This window comes from Myodes glareolus, chromosome 13 (genome assembly GCF_982192425.1).
Source record: "Myodes glareolus chromosome 13, mMyoGla1.1, whole genome shotgun sequence".
Classification (NCBI taxonomy): domain Eukaryota; kingdom Metazoa; phylum Chordata; class Mammalia; order Rodentia; family Cricetidae; genus Myodes; species Myodes glareolus.
In genome coordinates this window covers 26,662,981-26,677,344 of record NC_142038.1, presented here as the reverse complement: position 1 = coordinate 26,677,344, position 14,364 = coordinate 26,662,981, and the positions used below count along the sequence as shown (strand labels likewise).

At 41.0% G+C, this 14,364-nt stretch overlaps 1 protein-coding gene across 5 annotated transcripts in view; it reads left to right on the top strand.

The window, feature by feature from the left end:
- Nucleotides 1-1,690: 1,690 nt before the first annotated feature.
- The window catches only part of Csnk1a1 (casein kinase 1 alpha 1), a 37,686-nt gene continuing 25,012 nt past the window's right edge, over nt 1,691-14,364 (top strand). Inside the window, exons 1-2 of one of the 5 annotated variants that reach the window (XM_048419595.3) lie at nt 1,691-2,306; nt 2,941-3,047. In XM_048419595.3, the coding sequence (XP_048275552.1) occupies nt 2,184-2,306; nt 2,941-3,047 (230 nt within the window). In that variant the 5' untranslated portion in view covers nt 1,691-2,183. The remainder of the gene's footprint in view (nt 2,307-2,940; nt 3,048-14,364) is intronic. The other 4 variants (XM_048419596.3, XM_048419594.3, XM_048419598.3 and 1 more) reach the window with 4 other exon arrangements.

The following is a 14,364-nucleotide window of genomic DNA, read 5'->3' as shown; positions in this document are numbered from 1 at the left end:
TACTTCAGAACTCCTTGTTAAATCCTAGATGGATTCTTTTTCTCAGTACTGTACCAGCTTTCAACGTGGCATTTAAAGCCTCCCCCCCCCCCCCCCCCCCCCCCGTTTTCCCTTGGTATGGAATGACAGACAGCTCAGTGGTTTAGAGCACTTACTACTCTTGCAGAGGACCAGGAGATCAGTTTTTGTCACCTATATTAGATGGCTTTCAGGCAAATGTGACTTCAGTTCAGGTGATCCAGTTCTCTCTAGCACCCATGTATGTGGTGCACATAAATATGCAAACACACACATAAACAAAATAAAAAATACATCGTTTTTTTCATTTTGATGAGTTCATTTTAGGGTTGACTTAAAATTTTTACAACCTAGAGCTATAATCATTCTTCGTTGCACCCAACAGTGCTTTTGTAAATTTTATAATTTCACGTTCAATTTTCAGTCAAATTTTATAATTGAAAATAAGGTCAAGTCCTGATTGTCCAATCAGTTTTTACTTAAAAAAAAATACCTTGTTAAGTTTATATACCGTCACTTTTTTTTTCAGATTTATTTATGTGTTTTATGTATGTGAGCGCTCTATTTGCACGTATGCCTGCATGACAGAAGAGGGCTTTGGATCACATTATAGGTGGTTGTGAACCACCACCATGTTGTTACTGGGAATTAAACTCAGGACTTCTGGAAGAGGAGTCAGGGCTCTTAACCACTGAGCCATCTCTCCAGGCCCCCATTTTTATATTGTAATAGTTACCTGTGCCGTTTACATCAATATCGTACTAAAACGTGACTGTTTCTTTTGGGGATGGGTGCAACAACTTTTACTGTGCGCAGTCTTCCTTCTTCTCCTCCTCCTCTTCTTCTTCTTTTTTTTTGAAGGGAGGAGTTCGAGACAGTTTCTTTGTGTATCCATGGCTTTCCTGGAACTAGCTTGTAGACCAGGCTGGCCTCAAACTCAGATTCACCTGCTTCTGCCTCCTAAGTACTGGGATTAAAGGCATGTGCACCACTACCCGCCCGGCTTGTTATTGTTTTTCTCTTCGTTACATGTTAGTAATATTATGAAGCACCTACTAGATTTGCTCCTCTCAGATCAAGTGTATTCATAGGGTGAGACCAATTCCAGGTTCTTTCTGAGCAGGGGAGGGGAGCTCGCAACATTCCACGGAGCCCCGAACGCCAATTATTAGTAATCAACTAGGCCAGATAAAAAACTGAGCCACTTCCTGAACCCAGCTCGCCCAGTGCAGCTTTTCTCTTTCCAAACAGAAGCTAGGCTGGAAAAGGACGGCCCCAGAGGGACAACCTGAAGAAGGATCAAAGGTTATAAACCGCCTCAAACGCGGAATAATGGTCAACACTCAACTCCCAAGGAGATCAGAAGCTTCCACTGGCCACATTTGAAATTTAAAAAAAAAAAAAAAAAAAAGGTGACTCCCTAACACTCTCTCCAGACTCACAGCCCGATACAGTCCTCGGGGCCTAAAATGACTAACAGGTAGCAAGAGTGGACCCGCAGACGGCCGGAAGTGGAAGTGAGCCCGGGCTGGGGAAGACGGCAGGCCGTACCGGGCCTGCGCGGTCCGCAGGCATCGCAGTGCGCAGGCGCAGCTGGGCGGCGCCGGGGTGACGCTTGGAGCGTGGGCTGCGACTCTCGCGGATCCGGTTCCGCCCTCCGTCTCGCAGCCCACCCTACCGAAAGAGCGCCCGAGATCCCTTTCCCAGAGTGCTCTGCGCCGTGAAGAAGCGGCTCCCAGGGACTGGGGGCATTTTGTGTTGGCTGGAGCTGGAGGAACAAGATGGCGGCATTGACGGAGTGACGGGGTCCCTCCGGGCCGGAGCCGGCGGCACTGGTGGCATCGGTACCACCGCCCTAACTCACCGCGCCCCTTTCCCAGCCCGCAACGTCGCCGCGGACGCGAGACATCGGCGGCCGCCCCAAAGCAACCGGCCGAGCGTCAGCCGCCGCGATCACCCTTCACGAACCGCGGCCCGGCCCTCAGCGAGCGGCGGCGATCCGGCTTCTCGCAGCCGACTCCGCGCCCCTGTAACGCCAACAAAGCCTCGCTTTTCGCTTGCCTGCCGCGCTCCGCAGTTTTACCGGGCGGAACAGACCCGGAGGCCTCCATCCTCCCCCTAGAGGTGTCGGGGCTTCGCCCCCGCCTCCATCTTCGCTTCTCAGGATGGCGAGCAGCAGCGGCTCTAAGGCCGAATTTATCGTCGGAGGGAAATACAAACTGGTGCGGAAGATCGGATCTGGCTCCTTCGGGGACATTTATCTGGCGATCAACATCACCAATGGCGAGGTAATCACCCGGTGAGGTGGGGGGAGGACGATAATGCTGGGCTGTTGTTTTTTTTTCCCCACCCCAACCCCCCCCTAAGTACTCCAAGCCTCATCCCACTGCACGCACGCACGCACGCACTGGGGAGTCTAGAGCGAGCCAGCTTTCCTGGCTTAGCAACCTCCCCCACTATTTCCCTAAAAAGGAAAAACGCGATAGAAAGGCTGGATAAACTCTGAGGTTTCCCAACTTGTCCAAAATGTCTCTTTTCAACCATTAATTAAGATAAGAAGTAGGGCGAAGTCGTGTAATCGCCCTGGTAGTCTTTGTATTTCTTTAGTTTGGGATTCTTGTTCCAGTTAGAACAGTTTCCTTCTTTAAAAAAATCTCGCCTTACGTTTCAAGGTTGCCTGTTTTCTGGACGAATCCTTTCGTTCACTTTAGATTTAGAGGACATGGAGGGTTCGCCATTGTCCCCAGGAAAAAGCCTTTGAAACTGGCTGGCTTGTTTTGTAATTGCAAAGGTAGCTTTCCCCCATCCTCTCACGTCCTTGTAGTGGCGACTAGAAGCAAACATTGCTAATCTCTCTTCTCGTTTCCCGAGTGAGTTTGAATCCGTAGGGATGTTGATGCCATCATCCCCTTTCCTCTGCAGGAAGTGGCAGTGAAGCTAGAATCCCAGAAGGCCAGGCATCCCCAGTTGCTGTACGAGAGCAAACTGTATAAGATTCTTCAAGGTGGGGTTGGCATCCCTCACATACGGTAAGCACCCGTGAACACAGTTGATCACAGAGGGAATTGAGAAATGGTGAAAGGGGTTGAGACTGATTGATAATGAAACCGGCTGAATCGGTTTTGATGCTGAGTTCCCCAGATTCCACAGTTAACCGTAATCGTTGAATAAATTTTAGTTCTCCAACTTAGTTGAAATTTTGTGTACTGCTGCATTTAGTTTCTGTCATTTTTCCGCTTCCCATGGCTTTCATTTGCAGTTAACTATGCAGGGTCATCTTTGATTCCTACGCGGAAGGGATCTCGCTGTCTTTACGGCGACACTTTTGTTATTCGTACGGTTGTCCACTTCAGTTTTGAAGGTGCGGATGTGACCGAGTTTCGTCTGTTGGGGTTGCTATCGGAACTGGTTTGGGAAATGGCTGCTCTTTTGTTGTGTTTTTGTTCCAACATGTCTTCCTCCTCCGCTTAGAAAATGGCGGAACGACGTGACTCAACCCCCATATTCCTGCCTTTTTCTCCGCTTGGATTCATATATTAAGCTTTCTTGGTTTCCCTTTAGCAGCCTTAAATGGATTAACCCTTGAAAAGCCAAGAATTAAGTTCCATGAGACTCTGGGAAGAAGGTGTCATAACAGAGTATGATCTCTAGTAGATGCGACATAACTTGTTAAATTATACTGACCTAAAATTCTTAATATCCCTGCCAATATGTTCGTTTGTTTTTGCTTTTGTGAATGGTAATGTCCGAAATGTTTCGGTTCCTACAAACTTTATAGGCTATGGCAAAGGCAGTTCAGAACAGCACCAACTGTTGAAATCTGGTCAGCTTTATGAAAGAAAGCTTCACTTAGTAGCAGTTTGAGTAGCTTCAACCTGTTGCGTGTTTTTGTCTGTAACATTTAAGGAAAATTTGGGGGAGTGACTGGTAAATAGAAATAATGATAAAAAACTGCTCTTTCAAGTATTTAATCTTATTATAATGTTACTTTTAAAATTAAACCTCACTATTTCCAGCAGTGGTCAATAAGATAACATTTACAGAAAGAGTCATAGTTGATGATTAAGTGGACAGCTACATAATCTTCTCTCTCCTTTTCCATTCCTCCCTTCCTCTAGGTCTCTGCCTAGTATGGGTTAAATAGACTAGCCTGGGCCTTGAACGCAGAGATCTCCTCTTCTCAAATGTGGGGAATAAAGGAGTACATTATCATACCCAGCTTTTTCCTAAATCCTGAATTGAGTGATAAATTACCTTCAATCTAAATAACAATACATTTAAAGGACAGACATTTTTAATATAGATGCTGTGTGAGAAATACTCCACTGGCCATTTGTAAATGAGCTCTTTCAAAGAAAATTGCAGATTTATGGCAAAGATTAAAGTGAAATTGGAGGAGGTTTGAGTTTTTGAATGGTTTTTGTCCCTAAAATACAATATCATGGGAGGAAATAGGGCCCTTGCCCTCCACTGATTTGCTTCCATTACTATTGAGTTTTGTTTGTTTGTTTGTTTTGTTTTTAACAAGTAGAATCAGTTCGTGTCGGGTCATTTGTGTTTGGCTCATTTCACATATTGGTCTTGCTTTTAAAATAACCCTGTGCTGGGAAGTTCATAAATTTAAAAATTCATCATTGCATTTTCAATGCTAAACCAATGCTAATGTGTTCTTTAGTCTGGTAGCCTAAGGACCATCATTAAGGGCAATGAGTAGTTTACTAAATAAGCAGATGAATAAATTAACAGGGAGCAGACTAGTAGGTGCCTATTATACAATGGTGAATGCAGAGAGAGTTATGGCCTTTGTAAGCTTTCTGTGGGTGGGGCTAAATAGATTAACCTGGCTTTTAAATTAAGGCTTCCTGGGAAAGGAGATGATTTCAGGAAGCAAGCTTGGTGGACTGGTTGGGGAGGGCATCCAAGAATAGAGTGGCTTCTGGGAGTGGTTCCTAAGACAGAATGTAATTAGGGAGGGGTGGGGAAAGTGTACACTTGTTTAGCAATGGTAGGAACAGGTACATAGAAACACAGTGTGTTGTAGTTTTTCCTTTTTATTTTGAGATGGATCTCACTGTATATTTCTGGCTAGTATCAAGAACTCAGATTCTTCTGTCATTTCTTCTATTGCCGGCCACTATGACAGGCTACCTTGTTGGTTTTAAGCAGAAGTATGAAAACACACTTTTTGCACCAAAAGATAAAGATTTCCAAAGTACTTTTTTTGTGCTAACATTTTCCCATTCTTGTATATTTGTCAGTATTTGTGTCACTTATGCATAGAATGTCTAAAATATTTACTTGGAAAATATTCAGGCACGTTGGCTGGCTAGTTTTAGGCAACTAGAATAATGTTTTGTCCATTAGTTAATAGTAATTTAAAAACTCGAATTTTTACTTATACACATCCCCCTTTCATACTTAAGAGTTTATATACACACAATCCTGTTTATAAGATTAACTTTAAGATATTCTGGTATATCTTAAAAGACAGAATCAAAATTACCGGGCCTCCACAGGTGGGTGGCTTCCCTCTTCTGTGTAGTTTGAGGGTCTTACAGCCGCTTAGAAAGAGATGTAACCAAGAGTGAAATATGTCATCCGGTTGTATGGTGTAAGAAACTTAATCCTTTTGGCTTCCAGGACATCTGGAAGCTCACCTAGAATTACCATGGCCTTTACATTCCTTTTCTACGTGCAGCTCTGAATTGAATTAACTCTACAAAGGAAAAACAATTTATATAAACTAGAGCTCTTTAGCGGAACAATTAGATTGAATGTACTTGAACCTAGGGTGATCTACAGTTGGGTTTTTTTAACCTCTTTGAGGCTCATCAACTTCCTGTCTATACAGTTGAAAAAGAATATGACTAATGTTTTAGTTTTGTTGGGGTTGGAAGAATGTTGAGTAGAAAATGTTGTGGAGGGCTAGAGAGCTGGACAGTTCATTTTCCGCTACCCACTAGGGGGTTTCCACAACTGCCTCTAACTCCAGCTCAGGGAATCTGGTGACCTCTTTGTTGTCCAGGCATTTGCACTCCTATATGATATACATTCACATAGATCTACACTTTTTTCTCCCCCAAGAAGAAACGTTTGGGAAATTTATTCTGCTTGGAAAAGAACTCATTGCTACTTGCTTTTTAGGGCAGAACTTTTGGTGTGAACAGAATCCTTCTCTATTTAAAGTCTTTTGCTTTGTTATTCTTAGACCTTTCAGGTTTGGGATTTTAACTGTCCAGATGATAGTTGCAAAGCATCCCCCCCCCCCGAGTTTGATGCTTATGTCCAAGTCTTACATTTACATGGTATTTTATAAAACAGTAACTCAAAACTTACACATCTGTCTCTGGCAACTTTTAGATTAACTATTTAGAAAGGCATACAATGGTAAGAAGGTAGTTGGGTATGGGGAAATGTTCTTGCCTCTTACATTTGGTGTCCCCCCCCCCCCTTGGTTTTTCAACACGGGGTTTCTCTGTAGCCTAGGAGCTTGTCTTCAAACTTGCTCTGTAGACCAGACTGACTTTGAGCTTTCAGAGATCTGCCTGCCTCTGCCTCCAGAATGCTGGGATTAAAGGTGTGTGCCACCACCGCCTAGCTTTGCCTTTGTTTTTTAACCACACCTTCCTGCCTTCTGCATTTGGATGTCGGGTATTTTAGAAAGTATTTACAAAGTATTAGTTAATACTTTTCACAGCTGAAGTCTTTGTGAATAAGGTTGTGATGTTTTAAAGGAAAACAACTGTTAGGTTGTTCTAGAAATGTTCTAGAAATGCTTTGTATTGTGCATTTATGGGATAGTAGATGGTGTTTTTGAGCTGAACAAAATCTGAGGGATGAATAAGGAACATTTACTCATATAAATTAAACCTTGGGTCTCAGAAGAGTCTTCTGGCTCCTAGTTCTCTCTCTCTCTCTCTCTCTCTCTCTCTCTCTCTCTCTCTCGCCATTATCACCTTGATGTCAAGGTCATATCCTGCCTACTCCTAACTCTCACCACACCTTTCTAGTTGATACTGAGAAAGCCATACTTAGCTTCATTCACTATCCACAGTTCTCCAGTCTTCATCCATATAGCTATAGCTTTTACCAAAAAAAACAAAAATTGGCTTGGAGTTGTAGGTCAGTGATGAAACACATGCTTAATATATAGGAGACTAAGTTTAGTTAAGTACAAGCATCGTAAAGAACAATATAGCTAGGCTTGGCTCATACCAGTAATCTAAGCACTTGAACATTATCTGAGGCCAGCCTGGGTAGCATAGCAAGACCTGTCTGGAAAGAAAAAAAGAAATCTAGAATTTGTTGTAACTAAAATAAATTGAATCTGAGTTGAATTTTTTTGAGACAGCATCTCACCATGTAACTGTCTGGCCTGGAAGTCACTTTATAAACTAGGCTGGCCTTGAACTCATATCCTTCTGCCTTCTGAGTGGTGGGATTAAAGGTGTTCCCCCACCACTGCCTACTAATTGAATCTTTAAAATGGGTTATTAAGTAGGTTACATGAATATGTTTTCATAGTTTCCAGTGAATGAATGTATACTTAAAGTGATGCACTCTGCTTACTGTTTTGTTTATAATGCAACCTCAGCGGCTCCTAATTGTTTGAGTGACCGCCAGTGTTAGCTAGTTGTAAACTGATATGTGGTTTAATGAAATTTTTGAAATCTTAGGTATAATTTATATATAGTGAAATGTACAAATGCTAATGTGTGGCTGGATTAGTTTTGACAAATGTATGTCCTTACTGAGATGAAAGAATATATGCATATTACTTAATTTGTGACAATGTTTTTTGTGGTAGTTGTGTGTCATTTCTTCTAAATTTAATGAAAGGCTGTTCAAAACAAAGTAATAGCAAAGCTTTCAGGTTGGTAGATACTCTGTAGAAGTTACCTTAACAGAATAGTTAATGTAGTTGTGACAGCTGCTGGTTGACATCTCTAGCTTGTTTTCTCCCATTGAGGACCCAGAATATCACCATTCCCTAGTCTTAGTGACTAGTGAATGAGATGTGTTGTGGCTCATTTTTAAGGTTTTTCTGTGTAGTCCTGGCTGCCTTGGAACTTGCTTTGTGGACTGGGCTGGCCACAAATTCAAGAGATCTGTCTGCCTCTGCCTCCCAAGTGCTGGAATTAAAGGCATGCAACAAATTTTAGATTTCTGTTTCTAAATTTTTGTTGTGGCTGTTTTAATAAGGACTTTGAAAGTACTGTACATAAAGGTTTGGTTGAAGAGTGTTAGTTTCTAAAGAAAATGGAAAAGGCAAAAAACAAACTGTATCTAAACCTAGAATTCCATAATTTTTAATGTTAGCTGCTTTTCAGAGAAAAGATTTTGTTAGACCAAATAGTTTTATCTTGTTTTTGATAACAGAATTTCATGTAGTCCTGGTTGGCAAAACCTGGCTTCTGCCTGGCAGCTAACTTACAAGGCCACAGCCATTCTTGGCTTCCAAATGGGTTTCAGCTTTTAAATGTTTTATATAAGTTGATAGGGTTATGATAAAAGATAATGCTTCCCACCTCTGATGTATACAGTACAGTGATTTGTTTTGAGGTATAATTCCCTTTGATTTATAGCATTGATAAACACTGTTGAAATAGGGAATATGGGGCTGGGGAGATGGCTCAGTGGTTAAGAGCACTGGCTGTTTTTCCAGAGGTCCTGAGTTCAATTCCCAGCAACCACATGGTGGCTCACAGCCATCTATAATGAGATCTGGTGCCTCCTTTTCTGGCCTGTAGGCACACATGGAATGATGTATACATAATAAATAAATATTTAAAAGAAAAGAAATAAGGGAATAGTTGATTAACTTCAGTGTGGCTACATATTTTTCCTTTTATGTGCAAGAAGTAAAAGAACCAGGCATGGTAGCACATGCTTGTAATTTCAATACTTGGAAGGTTGGGACAGGAGGTTCGAAGACAACCTGAGCTATATGAAAGCCCCCCCCCAAAAAAAATTGCTGAGTAGTTAGACTGACTTTTGTAAAAAAAAAAAATGAATTATATTCCCAGCAGTTATGTTTAGTGGCTGGTAACTAACCCTAGCTCCATGGAGTGCAACCCCTCCTCTGTGGTCCCTAGCACTCACTGTGTACATGAACATAATGGAGGAGTAAATAAAAGGAAGAACAAGAGTCAAACACTATCCAGGCATTATATACTTCTTTTTTTAATCATTACAACAATCCTGTAAGTTGGGAGTTTCATATGAAAACCCTTGATATATGACATTTAAGGCCTTCTAGGGTGATTCTGGTGTCAAAATACAGGAACAACCTACTATACTATGTAGAGTTTTAATAACTGCTGCCTCTCTGCTCAGCTAATTAATCCCCATGTTTTTTGGACCTGTATATCTCGGTGAGTCTCTTGTAATGGCTCATTCCTTTAATCTCAGCACCTGGGAGACTGTGGCAGGTGGATCTCTGGGTTTGAGGCTAGCCTGATCTTCAGAACTAGTTCCAGGACAAACAGCTGCACAGAGAAACCCCGTCTCACAAAAACAATGGATTCTTTAAATTTATGTGCTCACAAGATGTAGTATCAGGCAGCGAGGCAGAAGCTACACTGTAACCTCATACAACCAAATCCTTTGGAGGGGCTTGGTGGGGGAAAGTATCTAAAACAACACTGTTGTGCATTTCTACAATGCTGTGAGGGAAAGAACTAGGTCTTAACATACTAGCTTCTTAGCATGGTTTGTGACTATGAAGGTACTTACTCTGGCTTCATTGTATGTGTTAACTTTTTAATCCAGCTGTAGAAATAAATGCTGTGTACAGTGCATCTTAGAAACATTTGATGTGTGTTCAGTTACGTTCTTGAGTTTCCTAATGGTCTCCAGTTCCAATACTTATATTAGACTAAGACTAAGACTGGACCAAAGCTAATTGCTGATTTACAAAGTAAAATGTAGCTGTGCTCTTTTTGCTTTGAATACAGTTAGAAAGAATTCATTGTCTCATTGAAATTTAGTTTTCTAGAGTGCCAGGTGTGATGGCACGCACATGTAATACTAGAATTCAGAATTCCAGGCCATATGTAGTGAGACCTTGTCTTTAAAACTTAAAGGTTCTTTAACTTAATCGCAAGGTTTTACTTCTATGTTGGGCATTTTAATTTTCTAGGTTAACACCATGAGTGTTTGCTGCTTTCAGTATTAGTGTAGTGCGTGCTTTTTTTGTTTTTGTTTTTGGAGACAGGGCCCAGACTGGTCTGAGACTCACAGAAATCCACCTGCCTCTGTTTCCCAAGTGCTGGTATTAAAGGTGTGCGCCATCGCTACCTGTTGATTTTTTTTTCTTTTTTAAGAAAAATGTCAACAGTGGGTGAAGTAGAGGTAGTAAATTAGCCCCATGTTTGTGTTGTATTTAAATGTACAAGGAACAAGTTTGCAGGAGAACTTCTAAGATGGCGTCTTGTCAGCTCTTATCTGAAATTGAAAAACTTGAGCAATTATATTACAAGTGTCTCATACATTGTACTTGGTAAAAATGTAGGAAGAATCGGGAGTGGGGTGCATGCTTTTATATGAATAGCTCTCCATTTTATGTTCTTCACATTTACTGAGACAAGGATCATGTAGTATAGTGTATTGGACTCACGGAACTTTCCTAGTACTGGAATTAAAGGTGTGTGCTACCATGCTAGACTTCTCTTTTCTGTTCTTTTTATGCCTTTTTGTATTTATTGGATTGTTTTTGTGTGGGATCTGTTGACACTGGATTTAAGTTGTTTCTGACACCAAGTTCCACTTAGTGAAATCAGTGTTCCAGTTAAATGACTATTAACTGCTATTCAGTCTCTAGTGATTGAAACTGTCTTGGTTAACGTAACACACTTGAACTTATAAGCGTACTTACATCACTTATTTATAAGTTATAGATAATAAAAAGCTTTTTCCTGTATGAGTGTACGAATGAGTTTAAAATAGGCACATTTAAAAATTTAGGGTTTTTTTTTTTTTTGAACATTTGTCATGAGCCAGGCATGTGGTACCAGTAAGTTTGTCTTCCTCTGAAAACAAGGAGAACAGTGTCTAGATCTCAAACTGAAATTGAATATAAGGGCACAAGTGTTTTCTTAAGAGGATAGTGTGTAAGACTGTACCAGGAAGCCCTCAGCTGCTTTCTTTGGTCAGTGTCTAATAAGTTAGGGGTTTCTAATTTCTATTATAAAGCACCATGACCAGTAAACCCTTTGGGGAGGAAAGGGTTTTAGTTTACAGTTCCATAGCACAGTTGAGGGAAGTCAGGGTAGGAACTTAGAGGCAATATCTGATACAGAGGCCATTGAGGAATGCTGTTTGCTTACTGTCTTGCTCCGGCTGCTTTATAGCATCCAGGACCACCAGCTGGGTTGCACTGGGCCTGCTTACATTAAGAAACTGTGTCCCAGGCTTGCCCACAAGCCAGTATAGTTGAGGATATTTTACAGAGTGAGGTTCCCTTTCCCATATGACTCTAGCTTGTGTGAAGCTGACAGAAACAAAACAACAACAACAAAAAAAAACCCACTAGCTAGCACAGTCAGATTCAAGGATAAACTCTATTAAAGTTGTTTGAATCCAGTGAAGTAAAGTAAGCCTTTTCTCAGATCTTAACCACGTGGACTGGAGAGATAGCTCAAGAGTACTTGTTCTTTCAGGGGACCAGAATTCAATTCCCAGCGCCAACACAGTAGCTCTCAGTTGTCAGTAACTCATTGCAGGAAATCCAAAGGTCCTCTTGTGGTTCATATGCAGGCAAAGCACTCATACACATAAGTAACTTTTTTTTCTTTTTTTAAGAATTAGCTACCGAGTGTTAAAAATTCAGGTTTCTTCACCTTGTGTTCATGTGTTTAATCAATTCTGGAATGTGTCCCAAGTCTGTTTTTAAAATAAGAACACCCAAATAATTTCTGCTAAGACCCGATGGCCACACTTGGGAATTCTGTTGAGGTTCTAGATTCCATTGCTGAAATGTGCAGAATTTTCTAAGTGCTTGTGACTATTGTGGAAAATCGTATTGTCAAGCCAGAAGTAATGGCATCTGTGACAGAAAACAGAATTGCTGCTAGTTTGAGGCCATCCTGGACTACAAAGCAAATTCCATACTAGCATTGGGAAGACGTACTGAGACCATGTCTCAGCAAAGGTGGACAGAGGTGGTAAGAAAATGCTATTGTTGTGATAGCATTTTGTGATTGGGGGGTACTTTTTGTACTTTGAGTCATTTCACGTAGATTTCATAATTACTATACCACTTCATGATAGGTAGGTGCATTTCGGGATTGAGCTAGCTCAGTGCATAAAGCGCTTGTCACACAAGAGAAGGACCAGAGTTTGGGTAGAAAGAGCTAGGTGGGATTGGGGAGTTGAGTTTGCCTGTCAGCAAGTTAGACATTGGATCTCAAAGGATTGTATAGTCAAATAGTTGTGTATAAGGCCTAGGATTCCATCCCTAGTACTGTAGGAAGTGGGGAACAGGGTAGGCATGGTGGTGCCTGCTTATAATCCCAGACCTAGGCTGGTGGGGCACATATTCAGAGATAACCTAGTTTTGTTTAAATACCTAGCAGGACTGTTTAGTAGAGAAAGATGAATCATGGATTAGCAAGCAAAACGGTTTGTTTCTGGCTGTTTTTCTGTTGTTCTTCATATGGTATGTGTTCATTTTATTGTTGCCTTAATGTTGCACTTATTTGTTCTTTTAGATCAAAGAGAATGGCACTTTGCGCGGGTGTGTGTGTGTGTGTGTTTTCTCTAGGGGAGTTGTTTTGTGCAGAATGTTACTTTGACGCCTGCCTGGCCTGGAACTTTGTATCCAGACTGGCCTCTTAAACTTGGCAATCCTCTTGCCTCTGCTTCCTGAATACTGGAATTACAGGTATGGGCCATCACTCCTGACTTTCAGTACTAACATAAGATTGAAAGTAATTCTCACAGCCTCTCATGTGTTGTTGTGGGTAACAGGAATGAACCTCCATACTCCAACACTGACCTTAAGATTTCTAGCTGAAGCCTTTAATCCCAGCACTCGGGAGGCAGAGAGGCAGCAGATCTCTTGAATTAGAGGCCACCCTGATCTACTACAGAGCTAGTTCCAGGACAGCCAAGGCTACACAGAAAAACACTTTCTCAAAAAACAAAAAAGGATTTCTATAACTCTAGATTGTAGGAAAAGTTTTTTAAATAACTTAAAACGACATATTTTGCTAGTGAAAAGCTTGAACCATTTAAAGTGTACAAATTTATTTTTGTCGTATGTACAGAGTTGTACAGTCATTACCATAATTAAGTTTTGGGATATTTTTGTCCCATTCTACAAAGATACCTTGAACCCATAGCAGTCATTCTCTTACTTCCTTGTTAGTGCTAGAAAAACAGCAATTTTACTTTCTGTATGTGTATAGTTACCTATTAGGAAATGTTGATCAAGGGCTTAGATAAAAATAGCTTAGTGATAGGTAGGGTGTTTGCTTGGCTTCTGGGAGTCCCAGGGTTTGATCTATAGCACCAAGAAGGTGATATTAATTGCTTTTGATTGGTGTGCAGAAGATTGCTAGATTTTCCACTTTCCAATGAAGATGTGTATTTTTTTGCTTTGTTTTGAATACTTGCTTGAATTTTGATGTTCAGTTGTCTACTTTCTGTCCCATAGTAACACTGTTAGCAGTATTTAAAGTAATGACAGAGAACTGACAAAAAATTCAGTCATTGTCATTTTTGACAAACTTAGTATGGTTAGAATCTGTTATTCCAGCCAAGAAACAAAAATGGGAAAAGTGGCCGGTATAAAATGGGTTTTCAGTGAATTAACCTGTGAAGAAAATGAGGTAGCTGCTTCTAATTTGTATACCAACCACACTGGCTACTTACAGTTTATTGTAATCTTTCATCCTTTCACCAGATTCTCTAACTATGGTGTAATGATCACCTTATTTCTTTAGGAACTGATATTGAAGGAATCTGCTAAAGTTTGGATCTTTGAAATTTTTGCTCTTTGACATGTGTTTCTTTGACATTCATGTTGCATAGTAAACAGGTGATCATGAAAGAAGATATTACGTGATTGTCTTGTTAGCTGCTATAAACTTCAGATTAATGATGTACAGACTTTATGCTGATACTCACAACTAATGAGAATTTGAGGGTACAGTAGACACATTAGGCCCAGAAGGAAAATGTTCCACAACACTCTGCCCTTCTACCCTTTCCTCCAGCTCTCGCATTCTTTTGGAATGCTCCCTGAGCCTTGCAGAGCATGATATAGAAATCCCAGTTAAGGCTTGTCTTTCAACAGTTCTGTTATCTCAGCGCTTTGACCATTAGAAGTTTCTATAGTAAGCA